General features: G+C 53.4%; 3 protein-coding genes across 6 annotated transcripts in view; 2 read left to right on the top strand and 1 right to left on the bottom strand.

Annotated features, from left to right (window-relative positions):
- Positions 1–22,421, top strand: part of NFX1 (nuclear transcription factor, X-box binding 1) — a 106,838-nt gene extending 84,417 nt beyond the window's left edge. For both annotated transcript variants that reach the window (XR_010841952.1, XR_010841953.1), the window contains exons 26-27: positions 9,343–9,443; positions 22,346–22,421. The gene's annotated coding sequence lies outside the window, so the exon portion shown is untranslated. The remainder of the gene's footprint in view (positions 1–9,342; positions 9,444–22,345) is intronic.
- AQP7 (aquaporin 7) lies at positions 3,922–19,074 on the bottom strand. Of its 3 annotated transcripts, none has more exons than XM_067041358.1 (7): positions 18,812–19,074; positions 13,168–13,285; positions 6,470–6,593; positions 5,934–6,071; positions 5,607–5,725; positions 5,164–5,381; positions 3,922–4,808 (listed from the first exon to the last, which is right to left on the bottom strand). In XM_067041358.1, exons 2-7 carry the CDS (start codon positions 13,273–13,275, stop codon positions 4,559–4,561), a joined length of 957 nt encoding a protein of 318 aa, XP_066897459.1. In that variant the 5' UTR covers positions 13,276–13,285; positions 18,812–19,074; the 3' UTR covers positions 3,922–4,558. The 3 variants fall into 3 exon arrangements, with proteins under 3 accessions (XP_066897459.1, XP_066897460.1, XP_066897461.1); XM_067041359.1 differs by having other exon boundaries at positions 5,934–6,026; positions 18,812–19,032; XM_067041360.1 differs by lacking the exon at positions 13,168–13,285 and having other exon boundaries at positions 18,812–19,032.
- On the top strand, positions 13,274–22,648 carry LOC131761748 (alpha-globin transcription factor CP2-like). The gene is given in 4 exon segments (XM_067041065.1): positions 13,274–13,326; positions 20,778–21,478; positions 21,685–22,046; positions 22,271–22,648. Coding segments are annotated over 4 exon segments (1,494 nt in total).
- Positions 22,649–24,258: the final 1,610 nt, after the last annotated feature.

Genomic DNA, 24,258 nt, shown 5'->3' with positions numbered 1-24,258 from the left:
CCTCCCCATGTGCCAGGCATAACTCATTTCATCATCCCAGCAGCTGTGGGGGGTGGGAGCTATTATTCTCCTGTCCTGCCTAAGGTCATACAGCTAGTGAGTCGCAGAGCGGTATTTGGATCTGGGCCGGCTGGCCTCATTGTCGGTGCTCTTAGGTGCCACAGTTATGAGCCCTGCAGCACATGGGAGGTGGGGGTCACACCTATTCCCACTGTGGGTTAAGCACAGGGGTGGGTGCAGAGCCAAGCTAAGGCTTCATGGCTCTAAGTGGCCACAGCCTTCTCCCTCTGAGGGTGCCAACACCAAGGTCCAGCCCGAGATGGCTTCTCCCATCTGAGGGAGGGACAATGAGACCAGCCAGACCTGGGTGCTGCCTGTGTGTGTCTGTCCCTCGGAGGCCCAGAGTGGGAGAGCAGCAGGCTGGACAGGGAGTTAGGGGCTCTTCCCAAGGCCAGGACCACCAGGCTGAGGACCCAACCTTCATCGACAAAGCCCTAGAGGGGCTTGGCCTGGGCCTGGGGGGGTCATTCTTGTCCCCATCTCAAACACCGCCTCAGCTGGCATAGGGGCAGGGGACAGTAATGGGGTCATGACATGAGGCTTCGAAGTGCTGGAAGAAGTCAGAGCTGGGAGGCCCCCCAGACACCAACAGATCCAAGCCTCATTGTACAGACAGGGAAGCTGAGGCCCAGAGAAGGGAAGGGTCCTGTCTGGGTCACACAGCCAGTCCATGCTGGTCTGGGACTAGGAGAGTGGGAGAGGAGCTAGAGCTCCTCTAGCTCACATCCCAGCCTGGCCCCCTGAGCTGCACAAATGTCCCTCCTGAGTCCAGCCAGGGAGTGGTTACAGGAGGGACTGTGTGTGTGAGCAGAACTCAGATCAGGGCCCCATAAGGCGCCACGACACCCGCCCCCCCTCCCCTTCTTCATTCCCTCCTCCCCTCCTTCCCTTCTTCCCATCTTCCTCTCTCCCTCCCTCCCTCCCTCCCTTCCTTCTTTCCTTCCCTCCTTCCTTTCCTCCTGCAGTGGCACCTCCCTCTCTCCTCCAGAGACCTCCCTCACCTCTGCCCCAAGCCTTGGCCTCACCTCTCCACAGGCTTGGGCTTGGTTCACCCTACCCCCTCCCCACTTCTCTGACCTTGTCTTCTTCCACTTCCCTGTTCTTTCCATTCCAGCAATGGTCCTTCCATGCTTGAACCTCAGGTTCCTTGCACTGGCTATTCCCTCAGCCTGGCATGCTCTTCCCCCACATGTCCACATGGCTCACTGCCTCACCCCCTTCAGTTCTTTACTCATTTACCTCCTCAGCCCTCCAGTCTTCACTCCCATACACAATTGCTATCCTCCTTTCCCACTTTTCCTGCTTAATGTGTATCACAAACACACCACATGTTTTGCACAGAATGTCAGCTCCGTGAGATCAAGGACATTTTCCATCTTAATTGTGCCTACGTCCTCGGCTCTGGAACGGTACCTGGCATGTTTGTAGGCTGTCAACCAAAGTCTGCCAAGAGAACAAAAGGGGTGTGTGCCCTGTGCACAGAAATGCTCTGTGACCAGGGTCAGGGTTCATCTGAGCCTGACACTGGGATCAGCATCTGCAGGAGGTTATGGGAAATGGGCCTAGTATAGATCTGTAGCAGAGCAGTGGACAGTAGGAGGGGTTCTGGACAGACCCCCCTGGCTGGCCTGCCTCCAAAGCCACCTCCCGGGAACATGAGGATGCCAGAAGACTGAAATGGTCAGTGGGGCAGAGGAGGGTAGGAATCAGAACCCTGGGGTCTGTATATGCCGCTCCCATCTGTGACTGAGGCCTTAGGGTCACACTGCTCTGGAACACCAGGAATGAGAGTGGCCACCCACCCTGTGTTCACAGGGTCACTGAGGCTGAGAGGGGAAGAGACCCGTCCAAGATCACGGAGGGAGGCAGCTGGCTGGCATTTCCAGCTGTGGGCCCCTCCCTAGCCACTCCCAGCCCTGGTTCCCTGGCTCAGCTCCTCCCACCGTGAAATGTCAGACACTCAAGTCTCTCCTTCCTCCCTGCACCCCTAGCCCCCTAATCTCAGTGGGTCCCGTACCTGTCACTCTTCCCACCACCTGTTCTCATGCTATTGCTATTTCTTCTTCATCTTTTAGAATACATGATACCTATGAATGAATATATATCACAGTTGTATGTTATAAGCACAATCACATAATAAACCCAAAAATTTACCCCAACTCCAGAACTAGAAAATTATTAATAGCTTGCCCCCCATGCTCCTCCCCATCTTATCACGCATCTCTATCTCCATAGAGGAAGCATCCCTTCTTTTTTTTTAAGTAGTTTTATCACATATGTACACCCAAAGAATATATTCCTTTTTGCTTGTTTTTTAATGGTATAAGGTGTTGTACTCCCTTGCTCTTTATGCCTCCAAACTTCCCCGTGTTGTTGTAGGTAGCTGTTGTGCCTTAGTTTTCACTGATGTATTGTATTCCACTATATGTGACTAGACTGCAATGTATCTGTTCCTCTGTTGATGGACATCTGGGATGTTTCCAGTGTCCCCTGACCACCAGTGCCCCTCATCAACCAAACCTCTTGAGAGGCCCACTCCACCTCACAGCTGCCTCTTGGCTGTGCTCCCAGGACCCTGCTCACTGACCCTTCTTTCACCCTTCCTCGGCCCCAGCTAAACAACCCGTTTCCCCAATCTCTGCTTCAACTCTTCTGAGCTCCAGACCACACAAAAGGCTTAATGGTTTATTGGGCACTTACTCTGTGCCAAGCACTATCCTCAGCATTGTACATATTTTATTTCATTGAATATTCACATCAACACAAATGGCAGGTAATATTATTAGACCCATTTTATAAATGAGAAAACCGAGCCCCACAGAGGCTGAGTAACTTGCCCAAGACTACACACCTCTTGCCCAAGTCCCATAGGCACCTCAAAGTCAATGTGTCCACGATATAACTTACCATCTTCCTCTTCAAACCAGTTCCTCTCCCACGCACCACACTCAGTGGGGACATCTCCAACACCCTGGGCCCAAGCCAGAAACGAAATGAGCCCTGGCCCCCGCCTCTTCCTCACCCACTCCTTCCTCCAGTCCAAGCCCAGGTTCTGCAGGTTTTACCTCCTTGGTATTAGGCGAATCCCTTCTTTCCTCTCCGCCCACCAGCTCTGACCTGTTAGCTGCCCTGCCACTCCTCTGGAGCAGCCTCACACCACACTCCCTTGCAGGCTCCAGTCTCCCCGTTTTCCAGCATCCTGCACACTGCAGCTCAGGTGGGCTTTCTAAACCTCATCTCGCCATGCCCACACTTCCAGAAGAAAGCCCAGCCTCCTCTGCCTGCTGTCCCCTCCTACCTTAAAGTGTGGCAATCAGCCCCAGGAAGGACACACCCCAGCCCCCATTCTGCTCTGTCTCCTCCTGAGGCTGGGCTACGAACCCCCTCTTCACCAGTTAGCTCCTTCCTTGTGATTGCCTGTCCCCAGTAGGGGCTGCCCCCCTCGAAGGCAGAGAGCCAGCCTCATCCCCAGGGCCTGCACCCAGGAGGAGCTCCATGGTTGTTGGAAGGCTAAATGCATGAGCAGTGACAGGAGCCATGGGTGATGCTGCCTTCTGAGTCCCAGAACGCAGATGATTCCACCAGGCCCCGGGGTCAGTGGACTCTGGCTGCCCCACCGCCACCCAACCTCTGCACCTGTCCCCCTGCACCCCACGAGACCATTTCCTGTGCCCTTTGGAAGGATCTTCCTCTCTGCATCTTCCTTTCCAACTCAAGCTCCTTACTGTGGGAGAGCTCTGGCCTCATGAAGAAGGAAGAGGAGCCCAGTCTTTTACCTCCTTTCAGTCTTCATCAGGCATTTTCAAGGGTGGGGGAGATTTTGCTCCCATGGGAGAAAAAAATGGATCCTTGGAAGGGAGAGATTTTTTAAAATCTTACTTTTATTTGTATAAAGCAAAGATATATGTACAGTACATAAACAGATATACAGTATATCTGTGGTATTAAAATACTGTGTGATTAAGGAAAAAATGTCTAAAAGGCTCCTGAGGGGGCGATAATGAAAACTAGATTGAGAAACTCTGACCTACACACTTGGGACTTGCCTTGTCTGGTCCAAGGACTGGCCAGAACTGAGGGAGAGTGTAGAGTCCTATCCCAGGGCACTCAAGGTATATCCAGAACTGACCCCTAGCTGCTAGCTGGTGTCCCTTCCCCCAAGCTATCGCCTCCTACCCTGTGCCTGAAAGTCCACTGTTCTGTGTCCTGTGTCCTGTGATCTGATCCTGTTCTTACCGAGGCCACAGGTTGGCCCTTCCACTTTCTTCCCCAGGGGCGACCCAGCTCCCAGGGCCGGAAGGAGTCGGAGGCCTCTCAGCTCTATGCTCAGCCTTGGGCTAAGAACCCTGGGGCTCCTGGAAGAATCCAAGAGGGAAGCCCAACCACAGGAGGCACCCAGGAACCAGGGGTGCCACTGTGGGACAAGACTTTCTTTATTGGGATGGGGATGGGGTCACAAATAGTCTTACTTAGAGGTGCTCTAGGCAGATGCAGTCACTTAAGGTTGGGACAGGACTGAAGGTCTGTTGTCGGGGGACACAGAGACAGGGGTGAGGGAAGAGGTCGCAGGTGGGTGAGACACGGTCTTGGGCAACACAGGTGTTGTGCGGTCTTCACACGTCGAGGGAGTCTCCAGTATCTGGGGCTCCCGTTGGATGCTGGAGCCAATGAAGATCAAGTAGATGATGGCACCTAAGTAGGCACCCAGGGTTGGGGCCACCACTGGCACCCACCACCAGTCCTTGGTGCTGCAGGCGAGAGAGGCAGAGGCCTGCTTAGGGGGCCGATGCCCAGCATGGCACCTGCATCTACCTCAGGCTGAGACAGAGAGTAGGGCCTGAGAGTAGAGGAGAAACCCCACCCTAGCCTGGGAGTTGCCCCTGAGCCTGGGGCACCGATCAGCTTCAGCCTGATTCAGGGACAGAGGCGGGTCTGGGGCAGGGTTGACATTTAGTCCAGGAACAGGGTCTGGAGGAAAGTCAGGACCTACTCTTGCCTCCCCAGGCCACTGGGAGCTCTGCAGGATGCTTCCGGGCTACTCCACCCCTCCACATGTAGGGAACTCACAGAAAACTCACAGGAATGGGCTGGGCAAGGCAGTACCTGAAGACCTGTGTGCCCCAGCCAGCAATGAAGGTGAAGAAGCGTGGAGGCAGGTCCCGGGAGGGGTTGATGGCATATCCTGAGTTCATGCCCATGGACACTCCAATGATGACAACAAGGATGCCGATCACCAAGGCCTGTGTCCCTTGCAGTGCTGGGTTGTTCTCCTTGTCCGTGATGGCTAAGAGACACAGCTGAAGCATCCCTGTCACTAACACCTGGGGAGCAGACACCGTGGCAGCCAACACCATGGCAGCCACCTGGGACCCCTAGCCAAGCATAGGGCCTCAGCAGTGCCCCCAGCCCAAACCCGCCGGCAGAGACATGTCCTGGTACAGTCCCCATCCAGAGTTCTTGTGCTCTTCACCATGAGGGGCTGCCTGCTGGCCCCCTCCTGAGTGGGGAAGGGCTTGAGGAGGGGCACCCAACCCTGGACCACTGACCTCATCCAGGAAGCCCCTCCACAAGGTCATGTGGTCAGGAAGGTAGGTGGCAAAAATGTTAGCAGTGGCTGTGGGACCAGTCACTGTCAGCTTTCCCCCTGAGTAGTCGATGATGGCGGCTGTGGAAACACAGATTGAGTATAAACCTGCCCCCAGCCAAACCCCACTGCAGTCTCAGAGATGAGGTTGTAGGATGGAGGGCAGGAGCAGCTCCAAGACTTTTTTCTCCCAGACATTTTCACAGACTAGGATACTCGGTTGGATCAGCCCATATTTCAGGGGAGGAGGCTGAGGCCAGAGATGGACAACCCAGGGTGGGACACTCACTGTAGAAGAGGCAGTAGATGGTGGCAGCAGCCAGGAAGGAACCCAGGAACTGACCCAGAACATACACGGGAAACTTCTTCCAGGACATGCGGCCTAGTGCACAGTTGGTGAAGGTCAAGGCCGCGTTCATATGGGCCCCTGCAGGGAGGGTCAAGTGTGTCGTCATAGAAACAAACAGCAATAATCAGTAATACTGAGAGCAACAATAATAATGGCTAGCGTTCGTGGAGCATACTCACTCAGTCCTCACAAGGACCCGGTGAGGCAGTCACCACCATCTCCATTTAGCCGTTACGGAAAGTGAGGGATGGAGAGGTTCAATCGCTTGCCTAAGTTGACCCAGCTAGTAAAAACAAGGGGTCAAGGGGGCTCGTGAAGCCTCTGGGCAGAGGAAAAGGGCTCAGGGTGTTCTCCCTCCAAGCAGCCCGTGAGGGCAAGGCGCTGGCTGCCTTGGAGAAGGGGATGGCCGGAAGTGTGCAGGAGGAGCCCGCAGGGACACCTGGCCGTGCCTGTCAGGCGGGGCCCAGCCCACTCACCAGAGATGCTCCCTGCCACGTGCACTCCCATGGTGACTCCGAAGCCAAAGCCCAAGTTGACACCGAGGTAGCTCCCCATCTTGTCTCCTAGAACCATGTGGGCCACGGAGCCAAGACCAAACACCTGGGGGAGAGGGCCTCTGAGGGAGCTGACCACCCAGAAACCCCAACCTCAGAGTGGCGCTCCGCCCATCCCACGCTAGGCCTCCCCGGCAGTGCCCTTGGGGACCCTGTCTGCCCCCCTCCTCCAGAGACTTCCCTCCTCGTGACCTCTCCCCCTTGCCCCTGCCAAGGCCTCTCAGACATGACCAATGAGAGCTGGGTGAGGGCTGTGCAAGGAGCTGGGGTGAGGCAGTGGAGTGAGGGGCTCTCACGGGCATGTCCAGGTCCCTAGACTCCAGGCGCACCTGAAGGGCCTGGAGGAGGCAGGGCTTCCGGGAGGGCAGGGCTGGTATGGATTCGACCCCTCAGAGCTTCTCACACTTCAGCCTAGCCTGAAGGGAGTTTCTTCAAGGAATCTCCAAGCCTCACATCTGGACTCTGCCAGGAACCTCCAACCATCAGGAGCCCCACACACTCAGCCCCAGAGCCAGCCTCGTTCCCATTGCCCTGGGGTGTCGCTCCTGAACTTCTTGCCCATCCCCAAGCACCAGATCTCAGCAGGTGACACGGCCCACTGACCCCCTTCACAGAGGGCTTAGAGACCTAAAAGGAGGCCCTCACTCAACAACACCCACCTGCCCCTATATCCACCCTCCCTTCAGCTCTGGCCCCTGCTCCCACCTCTCTCTCCTTCTGCAGAGACCTTGCCCTGGCCTGTACCCTCCACACTCCCCTTGACCGGCTGCCACACGCTCAGGTCTCTTCCTTCCTGAAAGTCAAGCTTCCCGCCTCAGCCCAGCCTCCCTGTCCACCGGTGGACTCCTGGACGCCCCCTCTCATGTCAGTCAGGCTCCAGGAAGGACCTGCTGGCTGGCTCCTTTATCCCTTCCCTTGCCCTCCCTCCTCAGCCCAGCTTCTGCTTCCAACTGTCACAGACACCGGTGCTCTGTCCCAGGGCTCCAACCTCCAGATTGCCCAGAGGTCCCTTCAGGCATCATCTCACTTGACTGTGCTGACTTTCACCCCCTTAACCACACTGTGCTTCTGGCAAGTACCTCCTCTTTGGCTTCCATGACATCTCCCTCTCCTGGTTTTCCTTTTCCCTCTGTAGCCTCCCCCGGTCCACAGTTCCTTCCCACATTCTTCTTCCTTCATCTGCCTCATAACATACAGATGATCCCAGGGCTCTATCCCTGGCCCTTTTCATATCTCACCCCAGTCACTCCTGCATTTTCTTACCGGGGCTAGAGCTTCAGATATGCCTGATTCACTAACTCCCAAAACCTCCACCTGGGAGCCAGATCCCTATTTCCAGATACCCACTGGAAGTCTCCGGGGTGCTTCACAAGCGTCTCCAGCTCTATTTTGAAAGCTCACCATCTCTCGGAAAATGTGATCTTCATCCCATATTCCCCCCTCCCAGTTGGCCAAGCCAGAAAGTGAAGCTTCTTCACTTTCTTTCACTCTCCCTCCTCCCCCACACACAATCAGCTCAGCTTACATTCTCCCAGATCTTACTCAGTCTCCTCCTTGCAGCCAGTGACCTAGCACAAAAATCTGACCATGTCTGCCTTTTGTTCAAATGTTCACTAGTTCCCTTCCATTTCTAGGATGAAGTCCAAAGTCACTAAGCCACCATTTAAGACACTTGATTTCATGCCTTCTGCCTCTCAGTTTCTTACCTGCTCCAGTGTTCTCTATGCTGAGCACTAGCATTACTACTATTATTAAGAAAAATAACCATTTATTGAACACTTACTATATGACAGCAAGTTCTATCTGTCACCTCCTTTAACCCTTAAACCAACTTATGCATTAGGTACTATTATTCTCCCCATTTGACAGATGGGCAACCAGAGGCTAAGAGATGTTGAGTGGCTTGTCCGAAGTACACATCTCGCACATGGTAAGCCAGTTTTTGAATGTAAGCAGTCACCTGTACCAGCCTCAGAGCAAGCAAGCACACTGCTCCCTGCATGCCTTGCTTTCTCATGCCTCTGTGTTTTTACATATGCCACTCCCTCCCTCTGGAATACTAGATCCTGAAAAATTGATACTCTAAGACCATGTTCAGAGACTTCCCTGGTGATCCAGTGGTTAAGAATCCACCTTCCAATGCAGGGGACACGGGTTCAATCCCTGGTCAAGGGACTAAGATCCCACATGCCGCGGGGCAACTCAGCCTGTGTGCTCCACAACCACTGAGCCCACGTGTCTCAACTAGAGAGCCCGCACGCCAGAAACTACAGAGCCCACATGCTCTGGAGCCCATGCGCCACAACTAGAGAGAAGCCCGCGCACCACAACTAAGACCCGATGCAGCCCCCCAAATTAATTATTTTTTTTTAAAATGACCATATTCAGACGACACCTCCTCTGAAAAGTCTATGTGTTTTGGATATGTTGTCTTTGAGGGACCTCTAGATGTCCAAACTGCTGGAAATCAGAGTCTAGACCCATGTCATCCAATATGATGGCCATGAACCACATATGGCTATTATGTACTTGAAATGTGGCTAGTCCAAATTGAGATCTACTGTATGTGTAAGGCACACACCAGATTTCAAAGGCTTAGTAAGAAAAGGAAAATGTAGAAGATCTTATTCATAATTGTACACTGATTACATGTTGAACTGGTAACATTGTGGGTATATGGGTTAAATACAATAACTATTAAAATTAATTTCACCTGTCACTTTTTACCTTTTTAATGTGGCTACTAGAAAATTTTAGATTACATACGTAGCTCATATTGTATTTCCTTTGAACAGTTCTAGAGTTTTTGAAAAAAGAAAACCTGAAGAATTGTGGACACAAGGGCTGCAGTTGAAGCCGTCGGGCAGGATGAAGACCCCCTGGGAGAGGGCGCAGGGTGAGTGGGCAGCTGAGGGCTGAACCTAGGGCCAAACATCAGCCCTCAGGGGTGGGCGTTAGAAACCCCAGCTGGAGCAGCTGTTGAAATGGAAGAACAAAGAGAATGTGCCCTGGACCCCAGGGAGAAGCAGAGTTTCCCAAGAAGGGTGTGGCCCCCACAGTCATGTGCAGACTCTGGGTCAAGCACAAGAAGGCCTGGAAAGCACCCCTTTGGGTGTGACCATCAGTGGTCATGAGTAACGTGGTGAGCACTGTATCATCAGACCATGGGGTCTGATGAAACCAGGTCCCAGAAAGCGTGAGGGGGGTAGGTGGTGAACAGTTGAAAGGACCAGGGTAGACATGCCTTTGAGAACCTACCTGAGGAGGGAGGGAGAGCGAGTGTGATAAATGAAGGGGGTCACGGGGTGAAGGGAGGGATGTTCTGTGTTCTGCTGTTTTAGGTCGAGAGACCTGAGTGTGTTAAGGTTGAGAGAGGGAGGGGCTGAAGACAAAGGAGAGAGGAAAGGACGAGCAAAGTGTCTGAGTAGCGCTGGGGGTGGGGAGCAAGGCCAGGCCAGGCTGGAAGGCTTGGGGGGTCAGGAGGTGCGGGGGCTGGAGCAGGCATGGAGGGTCTGAAGACCAAGCGTCCGCATTTCCAAGTAGGAGCTCAAAACCATTTACGAAAAATAATGAATGAGTGAATAAACCCCACATGATCTCCTGTGTCAAGGTTGCCAATTGGCAGCCCCTGGACCTAAGACATCCAGCACACGTTTTGTTTGGATAAACTGGTTTTGACACACGCACAGAAGTTTCAGCTTCTCTTGCAAAATCAGGAGCTCTGCAACAGTGACCTGCATTCTATGTGGCATGGCAACTGTCGCTGGAGTGGTGGCAGCCATGTCTTCGCATAGGTCAGCACTCTGCCTTAGCTACCGTCTCCGCCACCCTCAGGTGACTCTCTCTGGCCCCCCACAGCACGAGTTTGCAACCCCTGCCCTACTACTCACAACTACAGCTGGTTTGCTAGGGCCCTGATAGCCCAGCGCCCACCCTCTCTGGTCAGTGAACGTGGCCCAGCCTGTCCAGGTCCCTCCAATAGCCATGGGCCCAGCCCGGAGGACAACAGCCCCTGAGGTTACAGAGTGGAACCGAGTGGAACAGTCTGATTCCCTCATCTTGTCGGCAGTAAATGGGGCCCAAGGTCACTCTAGTTTTTCTGGGGAAACCTTTGCGCTGATGACTCACTGAGCTTCCTATCAACTGAAAAAGCCACCACTTCTTGGCACACAGGCCCGACACCTAAAAATAGCAACAACACGATGTCCTCTGTGAGCATGAACCTCCCAAAGTTCTTTTACAAGGGTAACTTCCCTTCGAATCTCACAGCAACTGAATGGCAAATGTTTCTGCTCCCAAGGGAGACCGAGGCCTGGAGAGTGGTCTTGAACTACCCAAAGTGAGGGCCTTACCTCAGCTGGGGGACAGTCAGAAATCCACAGCTAAGCTAAGGGACAGAGCAGAGTGATGAAGGGTCAAGGCGGGGATATTAGACTGGACTGGATTTCATCTCAACTTAAAATGTGAACTTGGGCAAGTGACTTTGTCTCACGGAGCCTCAGTCTCCCCACCTGTGAAATGGGGATAATAATAGTACCTCCCTTACAGGGCTGTTGTGAGGATTTGGGAAGATGCTGCACATAAGGGCTTAGCATTATAGTGCCTGGTATGCAGTAGGTGCTCAATAATAATCTCAATAAAAGGAAGCAAAACGCAAACTTGGGCAGTGGGCAGGCATGAATGCATGTGGTCAGTGCTTCATTTCCCTAAGAGCTCTCTGAGGAGGCACCCTTCCGCCTCCACAGTTCCAAGGTTTAACAGCCCTCACGGGGCTGGAATGTCTTGTCATAAATGAATTACTTTGCCCTGGATTAAGGCAAGAGTGGATCCAGATGCTGTTATCACAGCTCAGGAGGGCAGGTAATGGAGGAGGGGGAGACAGCGAGAGGCAGGGAGGGGAGAGCAGCTAGAGCGCTTGTCAGTTTGACAAACAACCAACACATATGTCCTATGTGTGCACTGGGTGTCGGGCTCTTGACCTTCTTCACACAAGTTGACCAGCTCGATATTAGTAAAGTTCTGAACAGTTAAGATGCTTATGTAACATCACAGAGCTAGAAGATAGCAGAGCCGGAATTCAAACCCAGCTCCAAAGCCCATGGAGGCCCGATTCAACACACTTAATAATGTCTGAGAAGACAGGCTCTGAGCCACAGAGAGGCCTGCCCAAGGCCAGCTGGTGACTCAGTAGCAGGATGATCAGGATAAGAACCTAGGTGTCCAGAGTCTCCTGGGCTCTGTGGATCGCACTGTCTCCTACACCGTGACTCAACGCACAGACATTCACCCACGCACACACAACCACACTCATCCTCTCCCCCCGACTCCCAGCCCCCTGCCACCTCTGGCGTGCTCCTGATGCTTTTGCTTCCCTTCCCAGAAGCTAGCCCTTCTTCTTAAGGACCTGGGCCTTCGTAAGGAGCAAACAAGCATGGCCACAGCTTAAGGGAAGAGGCTGGATGGGATAAGTGGCAGGGCCGACGCAGGTGGAGGGACAGGGAGTTTCCAAGAAATCCCACTCGCATATGGTTTCTGTCCCATCATCCACTAAAAGAGCCCTCACCAAGGTGCCCCAGGACCTCCAGGTTGCCATTCTGTACAAGAAGGTGTCAGCGCTCACTTCTCTGGCCTGTCTGCAGCCTCCCACACTGCTGACCACTCACTCCTTGTGGACCCCACCGCTTCTGTAACCCGGTCCCCGCCCCCCTCCTCTCACCCCTCCGGTCACTCCTTCTCAGACCCCTTTGTGTGCTCCTCTTCATTCTTCAGGCTGTCCTCAACTCAGTTTTTTTCTCTTTCTGTACATTCTCACTGGACAATTTTTATAACCACAATTCACATTCTGATGTAGTCTAACTCTTTACTTCCAGCCCAAGCCACTCTCTAGAGTTCCAGACCCCTATATCCAACCACCCCCAAGATTTCTCCCCAGCACCTCACCTGGTCACATTAAAACTGACCTCACGCCTCGCCCTGCGCTGGGCCGCAGACTCCACGGAACGGCCCCCTAAGCACTTACCCCACATCTGTTCCTCGCAGGTTCCATCTTCCATAACTCTCTCAGATGTGTGCTTTCTTCTCCATCCCTGGACCAGTCACACCCTCTCTCTATCCGAGGTCATTGCCACAGCCTCTTCGGTTCCCCTCCCTCCAGCTTTGCCCAGTCGGCTTAGGCTCCACACTGCGCCCGGAATTTCCTTCTAAGATCCAAATCTGGCCATATCATTCCCCTGCTTGAGAACCTTCGATGTCTCCCCATTGCCCTCAGGATTAATTCTCAAAGCCTCAATGTCCTCTCCAATCTCTTTGCTCTTCGTTCCCCTTCTCCTCGCTTCCAGACATGCCCCCAACCCACTCATCCCCAAGCAGCCCAGGATTTCATTCTGCTCCCACGTACCATGAGCCCTTTCTCTCCCAAAAAGACTTGGTGAGAAAGACAGAGCTCTCTCCTTATTTTCCTATGCTTCTCCCTCAGGCTCCTAGCTCAGAGGCCGGGGAATGGACAGTGTGACTCAGGGCCCAGCGGTGGGGAGGGGGTCATGCATTGCCCTTAGTAAGAGCCCTACCTTCCTGACGCCCCTTCCTCAGAGCCTGCTCACCTGTGCCACCCACCCACTCACCATCATGACAAATGTGCTCAGGAACTCGGCCAGGAACTCGCGCACCATCTCCTTCTGCAGTACTGCTTGCATCCTTGTTACTGCAGGCGGTGTGACCATCTTGGACATGCAGATGGACCTGAAGCAGCAGCCGGAGCCCGTGGGCAGAAATGAGATCGGGTGCACTTACAGTCCATCGGGTTTTCAACTCATGGCTGAGTTAATGGGTAACTCAGTGGCCACTCCACACACCTCCTCTTGCCCAGGGCAGCTGGTACTGCTGGGGTCAGAGGCATGTGAGAGTCCCAGGGATGTGGAGAGGGACTGAGGGTATCCAGATCATGCCCCTTCTTCCTCCTGATGGGGACTGGACCATTGGGAAGGGCGCACTAATGAGGCCAGCTTGCAGAGGGGGCAGCTGGGAAGCCAGTTAAGTGCCATCTGTGCTGCCAAAGAGCCTCAGGGGAGAAGTAGGTGGGAGAGAGCAGGCAGGAGAGTGGAGCTCAGTTGTCTGTCTGTCTGCCTGTCTGCTGGGGCCAGAGCTCTGTGTACACAGGTAAGGCATCAGGCAGGATCTGGTAGCAGTGAGGCTCTGCAAACAGCACAGGTTGTGGCAAAGTCAACTCCCGGGCTCTAGAAACAGCACCGAGGCCTGAAGCATGCCCCAGGTTCTTCCAGAGATGACGGGGACAGCAGAACATACCAGGCTCTGAAGCAAGGTCAACCCAAATGAATGCTTGTGAGTGAGTGAATGAATGAACGAATGAATGGGAGGGACAGAGGAAAGGAGGGACTGTGTCTTACTCCCTGCTGTATCCTCATTGTCTAGCACAGTGCCGGGCACGTAGTAGGTGTGCAATATACACTGTCGAATGAACGAAGACTGAGAGTTCTGTTACTCTCCACTAGATCCCCAGAACTTCCCACAGTGCCTGACACATGGTAGAGGCTTGATAAACATCTGTTTAGTAAGTGCATGATTGGATGGATAGAGAGATGAAAAAGTGAGTTAGAGGCTCTATCTTCTGTTGATGGTGGGGGAATAGGACTTGAGTGTGAGGAAGGAGACGGTGTCCGGAGGCTAAGGAGGAGGAGGAGGGGTGCAGATGCCTCTAAGTGCAGCCTTAGTGCTTGTTCAGACTGGTGACTCTCCCCCGCCTCCCACGCTAAGTGACCCTCACCTTCCTCACCCTGCTGGGGTCAGCAACATCACCCACACCCCGGTTCAGCTTGCTGACTTTCCCCAGCCTCACACCAGCAAAGAGTAAGGACAGGGAGTGAGAAATGTAAACCAGGCATGGATAGAACACCTTCCACTTTTCTGGCTGAGACCCCATGTTCATTTCTCACCCACCCTAGTCCTTGCTCTCTCCTTACTTCAGGGAAACAAACCCAGGACTGAGCATATGGAGGGGGATGTAGAGTTGCCTGGATGGTCGGTCCACTGGCTCCCATCCAACTGCAGCTCCCATGCAGCATCATATAAGGGTCGCCTTGCCCCTATGCCTCCTCAGCCCTGAAGAAGAGTCTGAGACAGCAGGAATTCAAGAACAGTCCTGGGAAGGTACCACAGAGGCAGAGGAGCGGTAGACAAAGCAGGAAGTCACAGACACCAAGAGAGCTCTGGAACCCTGGCCCCTTCCTCCTCACCACAAAGCAGGCAGGATGCAGTAAGTGACAACCACCAAGGAGCCAATGAACCAAAGATTTATTGAATGCCTAGCATGCCTACTATGTTCAGTGACTGCAGTAAAGAACATCGGCACGATCCCTGCTCTTAGGAAGACAAACAATTAACTAAGCAGTTACTTAAAAGTGTAAAGAGTGTTGCCACAAGTGAAGAGTGGGCGCTATGGGATTGCAGGGAGGAAGCAGGTGACCCAGAGGAGGGAGTAGGAGGCTCTCCCAGAGGAAGTGAAATATAGGTCGAGAATACAAGATCGACCAGATTAAGGAGCATCAAAGAAGGCTGGGGAAGGTTCTGGGCTAATGCTTGGACAAAGGCTTGCAGCTACGACAGTGTGTGATGTATAGAGGAATTCTATAAGGATGGGCTGCAGAGAGAGAAGGGAGAGTGGCACGAGATGGGCAGAGAGGGACAGATGGCCTCATGGCCCACGTTAGGGAGTCTGACCTCACCGCAGAGGGCCGTGGGGTGGAGGATTTAAGCGGAAGCACTGTCTCCTCTTTGGAGTCAGGAATAAGGGAGCAGGAGTAGAGGCGTGGTGAGCAATCAGACAGGCTGAGAGGCGACGGCAGCCTGAGCCAAGAAGGTGCAGTGGCGGTGGTGAGAGGAAGACAGTCAAACTGACAGACTCGGTGTCTTATTAGAGAGGAGAATGGAGAAGGAAGAGTCAGGGATGACCCCAGGCTCTGGCTAGAGCAGCACAGTGGCCTGCGTGAGGCACATGAGAGAAGCTGCAGGCTTAGGCTGGAGAATGAGGGGTCCCCTTCTGGGTGTGGCGAGTTTGAGGAGCTCACTAGACAGCTAAGTGGAGGTGACCAGGAGGCTGCTGGTCCTGTGGTCTTGTTTAGAGATACCCATTTGGAGGTCACCATATCATAGATGGTCATCTGACCCATGGGCATAGATGAGAGAGCTCAGGGAAGGGTATAGAATGATATAGCGCATCTAAGAAAACTAGCCTACAAACCAAGAAACTAACAGCCAATGAGGTAATTACCTAAGTAATATGTGCTAACCAAGGAACTAAATATCTAACGACCCACCAACCAACCCTTCAACTCATCAACCTAGCAACTTAACCAACTAACTGATTCTCCTATTGACCAGCTCGTTTAATTATCTAATCAACCAACCAGCTGCAAACTATCCAACTAACCTCAAGCCAACCATTTAACCAGCTAACCAATATTTATCCATTTAACAAATGTTTGTTGAGCAGCTACTTATAAGTCAGGCACAAGGGGTAAAAGTAAAAATCCAGTCTCTGCCCTTGGATGGCTTCATCCAGTGGAGGCGGTGGATAACACCGTCAGAGCAAGAAGCCCCCGGGTGGGAGGCAAGGCCTGAAGAGACTTGAAGAATGGGCAGGTGGTGGCCTAAAGTGGCTGTGAGGGAGTAGGGATGTGGGAGTGAGGATATCTTACATATTTTAGCAGATTGGTGGTTAGATGTGAGGCGTGGGGGACAGAATATCAAGGACAAGGCCTTGACTTCTGGCTTGAGCATAGGAGGAGAAGGGGGTCCTTGACTGAGCTGAGACCACAGGAAGTGGCGGGAGAGGAGTGGAGAAGTCTGTTTTCAGCTGGGACTGAGCTGCCTGCAGGACCAGTGGGTCTTTGGAAAAAGGGTCTAAAGCCCTTTGAGAGTCCTGGGCAGAGACAGCGATGTCATCTGTGCAGAGGGCACCCATTCATTCTCTCTATCCAAGAGCACACAAGCAGGCCAACATCCATGCTCATGTGGAGCTGACAGGCAGAGATGAAATGTCCTAAGTAGGTCATCTGTGTGGTAGAAGGTAGTACATCCTACGGGAAAAGGTAGAGCAAGGAAAAGGGGGTGGGCAGTGACAGAGCAGGGCAGTCAGGGTGAGCTTCACTGAGAAGGTGGCATTTGAGCAAAAACAGGGAGGAGGGGACTTCCCTGGTGGCCCAGTGGTTAAGAATCTGCCTGCCAATACAGGGGACACGGGTTTGAGTCCTGGTCCGGGAAGATCCCACATGCCATGGAGCAACTAAGCCCGTGAGCCACAACTACTGAGCCTGTGCTCTAGAGCCCACGAGCCGCAACTACTGAGCCTGCATGCCGCAACTACTCAAGCCTGTGCAACTAGAGCCTGTGCTCCGCAACAAGAGAAGCCACTGCAACGAGAGACCCGTGCACCGCAACACAGAGTAGCCCCCGCTCGCGGCAACTAGAGGAAAGCCCACACGCAGCAACGAAGACCAACAAAAAAGACAGGGAGGAGGGGAGGGAGCGAGCCCTGTGGGGAACTGTGGAAAGAACGTTTCAGGCAGGGGGGATGGTCACTGAAGGACTCTGAGCATGTTTGAAGGAAAGAAGGGGAGAGTGGGGTGGGGGAAGGTCAGAGAGGAAGCGGGCACTAGATAGGCAGGGCCTTGGCCATTGCAAGGACTTTGGCTTTTATTTCACCCCAAAGAGACCTGAGCCTGAGCGGGTGAGAGGTGGTGAGTTCAGTTCAGTCGAGCACAACCTACACAGGGGCAGCTGGAACCCACTGCCCAACCCCTTGACCCTCATCTGGGTCTTTCTCAGCCTCCCCTCAGCCCAGGGCCCAGCCCATGCTTGGCTATGGGCACAGGTGGGAGAGACCCTTCTTCTGGGCCCCATGGGCTGGCACAGGGTTGGAAGGAAGGAGTCTGGGGGGGATCAGCTACCATGAGGGAGAGGCTGAGAGAGGGGCAGGGAGGGCCCTGGGGGTGTGCTGGGTGCAGGAGGGGAGGCCTGGGGTAGGGGGATGGGTGGGATGTTTACCGCTTCTTCCTGTCGGCCTGAGTCATAGTCTGTCTTTGAGATTTTTAGATGCTGTGGAGCCAGAGAGAGGTCACTAGGGCTGGGGTGCTCAGAACTTTGCCCCTCATTCTCATCAGACCTCAGCTCCCCCAGGGGAGAAAGCCACAGGGACAGCTCCTGCCAGTGCCAACCCCTCAACCCAGCCCAGCTGGCAGGGAGGGAGAAGGAGGGGTCGGTGTCTTCAGCCAATGGGGAGTGGCACTGAAGCCCCACCCCCTCACCCCTGCTGGCCCCCGAACTCTTGGGCCCCTGGACCAGGCCCTGCGGAGGTCCTCCTGACCTTCCCAAGTCTGCAGCCCAGCTTTGGACAGTGGAGATGCCCACAGCCTCCCCCCAGCAGCTCCACCCCTCACATATGCGGGTATTATTGTCTTCAGTCTAACCTCAAGCTCTCTTGCTGCTGACTTAAACTGTGACTTTCCAGGGCCTTGTCTGCCTCCCCTAGAACACACACACACACACACACACACACACACACACACACATTCACACAGGATGAGGTCCTGAAAGTTCATTTAGTCCTAACCCCCACCTCAGAACAAAATCTACCCTCTCACCTTTCCTGAAAATTCCCCCTTTTAATCCCCATTTTCCTCACAAATGACAGCACAAAGGTAACCCTGGAGTTTCCCCATCCTGCATGCTCCCTTGTTCTCTAGCCCGCTTCCCTCTAACTGCAGCCTAAGTTCACATCCCTAGCCCTGATGGCAGAAACCCTCTAGCCCCAGCCTCTCAGGAGGGGACTCCAGAGGGAGGAACCACTCCAGCAAAGCCAGAAATCCACCCATTACTCTGATCTGCATCCCTTCTGCTTTGGTCCCATGTCGCCAGTCTCTACTCGCCCCCCCACTCCCACCACCCCCCCAGGCTCTGCTGGCAGCCCAGCCCCACACATCCTCCCAGTCTCTGCTGTACCACTGGGCCTCCCAGCAGTCAATTTACAGGTAGGGAAACTGAAGCCCAGAGAGGAAGTGTGACGCGCCCATGTGACGCAGCAACTCAGGACTAAACCAGAACGGATATCCAGGCCTTCAACTCCCAGCTGGGGTTCCTTCCCCGGACAGTCCCACGGTCACCTCCTCCCCATGTGGTCCCCAGGAGTGGCACTCCCAGGCCTGGGTCCCAGGGGAGGCCCCCTGTCCCAGCCCTATCTGGAACCCGACTCACTCTGCCGAAGTGCCTTATGCTTCCCAGCGTCTGCCTTGGGGGCCTCTCAGTCACAGCAGGTCTTGAACTTGTTCCTCCGTGACTGTCTCAGGCTCTGGCTGCAGCCCCTGTGAGGGCTCCGCTGTCCCTGCGTCCCCAAGCTAGAGCCCGCCTCTCGGGCCTCCTCAGGGTGGCCCGAGCACTGCTCTGCTCTGCTGCTCCAGGGAAGAGGTCAGTGGGGCAGGGGTTTGGGCCCTGTCACTTGAGCCAAGTCTGGACGCACTGCCCAAAATAGCGTCCCTTCTCTTGCCAGCAGCACCACGGAGACCAGGTTCTGAGGCAGCCTTTGTAAGGTCAGAGGTGGAGCTCGGGGTGGGCGCTCTGGGCCTCACGGTCCCACAGGAAGGGCCTGTGCTCCAAGCCAAGGGTCCAGCCAAGAGCAGAAGGAAGCCCTCCCAGGGCCCCAGACCTGGGGGAGGCTCCAGAGGCTCCTGAGTGCCCCTGCTGTGGGAAGAACTGCACAGAATGGGGATTGGAGGTGGAAAAGTCTGGAGATCAACAGCCAGGTGGAGGAGTTGGGGAGAAAACCCTGAGTCAGACCTAAGGAAGCACCCGTTGGGCTTCCCTGGTGGCGCAGTGGTTGAGAATCCGCCTGCCGATGCAGGAGACACGGGTTCGTGCCCTGGTCCGGGAAGATCCCACATGCCACGGAGCGGCTGGGCCCGTGAGCCATGGCCGCTGAGCCTGCGCGTCCGCAGCCTGCGCTCCGCAACGGGAGAGGCCACAACAGTGAGAGGCCCGCATACCGCAAAAAAAAAAAAAAAAAAAAAAAAAAAAAGAGGAAGCACCCGTCCCAAAGGAAGAAGGGGAGACTCAATGCCCTGGACTCAGGGGCCTCCCATTCTGAGGGGAAGGAAGAGACATAAGCATATATACAAGAAAACCTCAGTCTAAGAGGGGAGGTAGAAATCCAGGCCTGGTTCTCTGGAGGTTCTTATTCTGGTGGGGAGGAGAAAGAGCCTGGGCCTCATCCTCTGGGAGCCCCTGTCTGAGTGGGGGAAGGGGAACCCTAGGCCCCGCCCTCAGGAAGATGCCTCCCTTGGGAACAGCAAGCAAGGCCTCTGGGAAGGAGCCAAGCTGGACCAGAATGTAAGGCTGCAGGTGGGGTGACCAAGGAGGGGTCAGGAGCAAACCAGGGCACCAACTGCCATCTGAGAGGACTTCTGGAGCCAGGGAATGGCTGAGCCTCCAAAGATGGGCCAGTTTGGGATTTGAGCAGGTGACCCGGTGCTGAGAAACCAGGGAGGGGTTGCTGGTCTGCAGAATGTAAGGAGATCCGCCAGCTGGAGTAGTGAATGGTGGGCAGTGGGTCCAGAAGCTTCTGAGGCCTGCAGCCCCTCATTGTGGAGAGGTGGTATAGGATCTAGTTGCAAAGCCAGCTCTGGTAATAGCACTGTCCTCTAGAGGGTGCCAATAGACCAGGTCAGGTCTGGAACTTGCATTGCCCAGGTTCCCACCCCTACTTGCCCGGGTCCCCAAGCCTACTTACGAAGCAGGTCCCTCTGTAAGGAGAGACAGAGGTAGGCTGCCCAGTCAGAGACCATCCTGAAGGAACAAACTCTTCCACTGCAGCGCCTTGGCTGAGGCTCTGCCCCTCACTCCCCTCTGCAGACTCGAACAGGGCCCAGGACGCTGAGTCCTTCTTCAGGGAGGTCGAGATGTACCCCTGGTAGTGAGCGGCACCTGCCTTTATTCCTTTCCTTTGTGTGCTGTTGAGGCCTTGGCGAGGTAAGAGTCAAAAGTGAAGCTGGGGTCTTGGATGAGGTCAGAACTTGAGCAGAGCTGGATTGGGCTGTGATCAGGCTGGTGAGGGAGGGAAATGGGGACCACGTTGGAGTCAGGGACCCAGCCCTGGGCTCATTTACTGGGCTGTATGCTGAGGACCCAGAGGTAGAGCAGACACCCTCCTGCCTGTGTCTTGGGACAGACAGATAAACGACAGGTGGTTCCCACAGAAAGGGGCGGGGGAAAAGGTGCGAAAGCGGCGTGGGAGCGCAGGTGATGTCCTAGCATTGCCCATTTTTAAGCAAGAAGAGTCATGTTTGCTTCCAGATAATGAGAATAAAATCCTCCCTTTTCAATACGTGCTTTGTGCTGCCACCTCTCCAGCAGTGAGACTCCATGATGAAACCCTGACATATCTCAATCAAGGCCAGTCTTATGAAATCCGAATGCTAGACAATAGGAAACCTGGAGAACTTCCAGAAATTAATGGCAAGCTGGTGAAGAGTATATTCCGTGTCGTGTTCCATGACAGACGGCTACAATACACTGAACATCAGCAGCTGGAGGGCTGGAGATGGAACCGACCTGGAGATAGAATTCTTGACGTAGATATCCCAATGTCTGTGGGTATAATCAATCCTAGGGCTAATCCAAAGCAATGAAATACAGTGGAGTTCCTGTGGGACCCTGCAAAGAGGACATCTGTGCTTATTCAGGTGCATTATATTAGCACAGAGTTCACTGTGGGGAAACATGGTGGAGCGAAGGGAGTGCCATTTCGAGTACAAATCGATACCTTCAAGGAGAACGAGAATGGACCATATACTGAGCACTTACACTCAGCCAGCTGCCAGATCAAAGTCTTCAAGCCCGAAGGTGCAGACAGAAAACAAAAAATAGGGCTTCCCTGGTAGCGCAGTGGTTGAGAGTCTGCCTGCCGATGCAGAGGACACAGGTTCGTGCCCCGGTCTGGGAAGATCCCACATGCCGCGGAGCGGCTGGGCCCGTGAGCCATGGCCGCTGAGCCTGCGCGTCCGGAGCCTGTGCTCCGCAGCGGGAGAGGCCACAACAGTGAGAGGCCCGCGTACCACAAAAAAAAAAAAAAGGGGGGGAGAAAATGGAGAGACGAATGCCTCATGAGAAGCAGAAATATCAACCTTCCTATGAGACAACTCTACTCACAGAGTGCTCTCCATGGCCTGAGATTATGTATGTCAGTCATTCCCCATCACCTGGCTTCAGCAGTTCCCATAGCAGTCTTTCTCTTGGGGAAGGAAATGGTTCACCAAGTCACCAGCCAGAACTGCCCTCTCCAGTCACAGATAACCTCTTGCTGACAACCACACCTCAGGAAGCTCAGCAAGGGTTGCATCAAAACCCTTTTTCCACATTCACGAGACTTTTTACAAACTTCACAGGGGCAGATTTATTGAAACGAACTAGAGATGATGTGATTCAAATCTGTGGCCCTGCAGATGGAATCAGACTTTTTACTTATTTATTTTTTTTGCAGTACGCAGGCCTCTCACTGTTGTGGCCTCTCCCGTTGCGGAGCACAGGCTCCGGACGCGCAGGCCCAGCGGCCATGGCTCACGGGCCCAGCCGCTCTGCGGCATGTGGGATCTTCCCAGACTGGGGCACAAACCCGTGTCCCCTGCATCGGCAGGCGGACTCTCAACCACTGCGCCACCAGAGAAACCTGGAATCAGACTTTTTAATGCATTAAAAGGCCGGATGGTGCATCCAAGGCTAACCATTTATGTTTGTCAGGAATCCTTGCAGCTGAGGGAGCAGCAGCAGTGGCAGAGGCATGAGGATGGAGACGCAGAGGGTACTGTCTTCGCTGACCATGCCATCTACCTAGAAGAACTGACGGCTGTTGAACTGACAGAAAAAATTGCTCAGCTTTTCGGCATTTCCCCTCGCCAGGTGAGCCAGGTGCACAAGCAGGGGCCAGCAGGAATCCATGTGCTCTTTAGTGATGAGATGATACAGAACTTTCAGGAAGAAGCCTGTTTTATCCTGGACACACTGAAAGAAACCAATGATAGCTATCATATCATACTGAAGTAGGTGTGGGGCATTCCATCCTCAGTGGCTGCTGCTGCTTTCACCCATTGGGAACTCCCCTCTTGAAGGGTGTCGCAAATGGAGCTTTGAAGGGCTGCAGGAACCTGACCCATCTGACTGTGTGTGGGCGGGTCCAGCCCTTGGAGGCAGAATCCCAGGCATCTGTGTTGGCCCAAGCTCTTAGGGCACCCACAGATTACTGCCCAACATGCATTTCTGCAACTATTTCTTATTTAAAATTTCTGGACCCTATTGTTGTTGAATATCAGTAGAAACTCCACATCACTTAGGGTGTGTGTAGGGCATAATGATGATGAGGATTGTGTAATGTTTAATGGAAAGATGTTAAATTTTGTGATATGGAGCCATGTAATTTTTTTTTCTAACATAAAAACAAACATCTATATTCATAAGACTAGATCCTCAATCTTTTTTGCCTCTGAAAACCTCATTAAAGAGAAATACGGAGAAAGAAGAAAATTCTTCATTTGATTCCCCTGTAATTCTATGACTAATAGTAATTTTAGGTAACATTTATTGCACATTTAATTGTGTCAGGCAGTGTGATAAATTCTTTAAGTGGATTATCTTGTTTAAATCCTCTTAATAGCCCTATATGAAGTAGGTAATAATGATCCCTAATTGAAGATGAGGAAATGGAGACAGAGAGTGGCAGAGGAGCTTGCTGAGTAACAGGCAGCTAGCAGCTAGTGACACTGAAATGCAAACCCAGGCCGTCTGGCTCTTATTAACTGCCATCCGTAACTGCCACCCTTGCAGTCCTCTGTGCTTGCCATCGTTTCTTACTGTGGCTCTTCTGGTGAATAGGATGTAACACTGAGCGAGAACTGAGGAATTAACACCAAAAGGGACAAACCACACCTAAATAATGATGAGCAAATCAAGACCTACAAAAAAATGAAAACATAGACACTTTCAAAGCATCATCAGTTACCAGATTCACAGAATTTGAGGTGGTGAAAACTAGGGATTATCTGTAACTCCCCAAATTCACTGTTCTTGAATGACCTTCTCAAACTATTTATTAATGATTTAGACTAACCTCTGCTTTCTCTTTCCCCTCTCTGCATCTTCTCTTGGTGTAGAAAGTTCTTTTACTCATGCAGAGTTCTTTTTTTTTTTTTTTTTTTTTCTGGTACGCGGGCCTCTCACTGTTGTGGCCTCTCCCGTCGCGGAGCCCAGGCTCCGGAAGCGCAGGCTCAGCGGCCATGGCTCACGGGCCCAGCCGCTCTGCGGCATGTGGGATCCTCCCAGACCGGGGCACAAACCCGCATCCCCTGCATCGGCAGGCGGACTCTCAACCACTGCGCCACCAGGGAAGCCCCAGAGTTCTTTTATATAAGCTTTACAAGAAATTCATTCCCATCCTGTTTGCATTCTTACCATATACTTTAGTTCTTCCTGATTGTGACTGTGTGTGTGAATGTGTAAGACTATGGGTCTTTTTTCACATGTAAAGTTTTATCCAGAAATATCCCTCTACATATTATGCTGAGGTGAAAAATGATAATGTTCAAAAGATTCTGTATTGGGGGCTTCCCTGGTGGTGCAGTGGTTGAGAGTCCGCCTGCCGATGCAGGGGACACGGGTTC

This window comes from Kogia breviceps, chromosome 8 (genome assembly GCF_026419965.1).
Source record: "Kogia breviceps isolate mKogBre1 chromosome 8, mKogBre1 haplotype 1, whole genome shotgun sequence".
Lineage (NCBI taxonomy): Eukaryota > Metazoa > Chordata > Mammalia > Artiodactyla > Physeteridae > Kogia > Kogia breviceps.
This window is presented reverse-complemented; position numbering and strand designations above follow the sequence as displayed.

Bases quoted from the DNA above. Each gene is read 5' to 3' on its own strand.
- AQP7 (XM_067041358.1), bottom strand. From the start codon at position 13,275: ATGTCCAAGATGGTCACACCGCCTGCAGTAACAAGGATGCAAGCAGTA. The intron at 5,382-5,606 runs GTCAGTGGTCCA...TCTGCTCCCCAG, and splicing joins GGAGGGGCTTCCTGGATGAG to GTGTTAGTGACAGGGATGCT. The intron at 4,809-5,163 runs GTACTGCCTTGC...TCTCGCCTGCAG, and splicing joins TGGGGCACACAGGTCTTCAG to CACCAAGGACTGGTGGTGGG.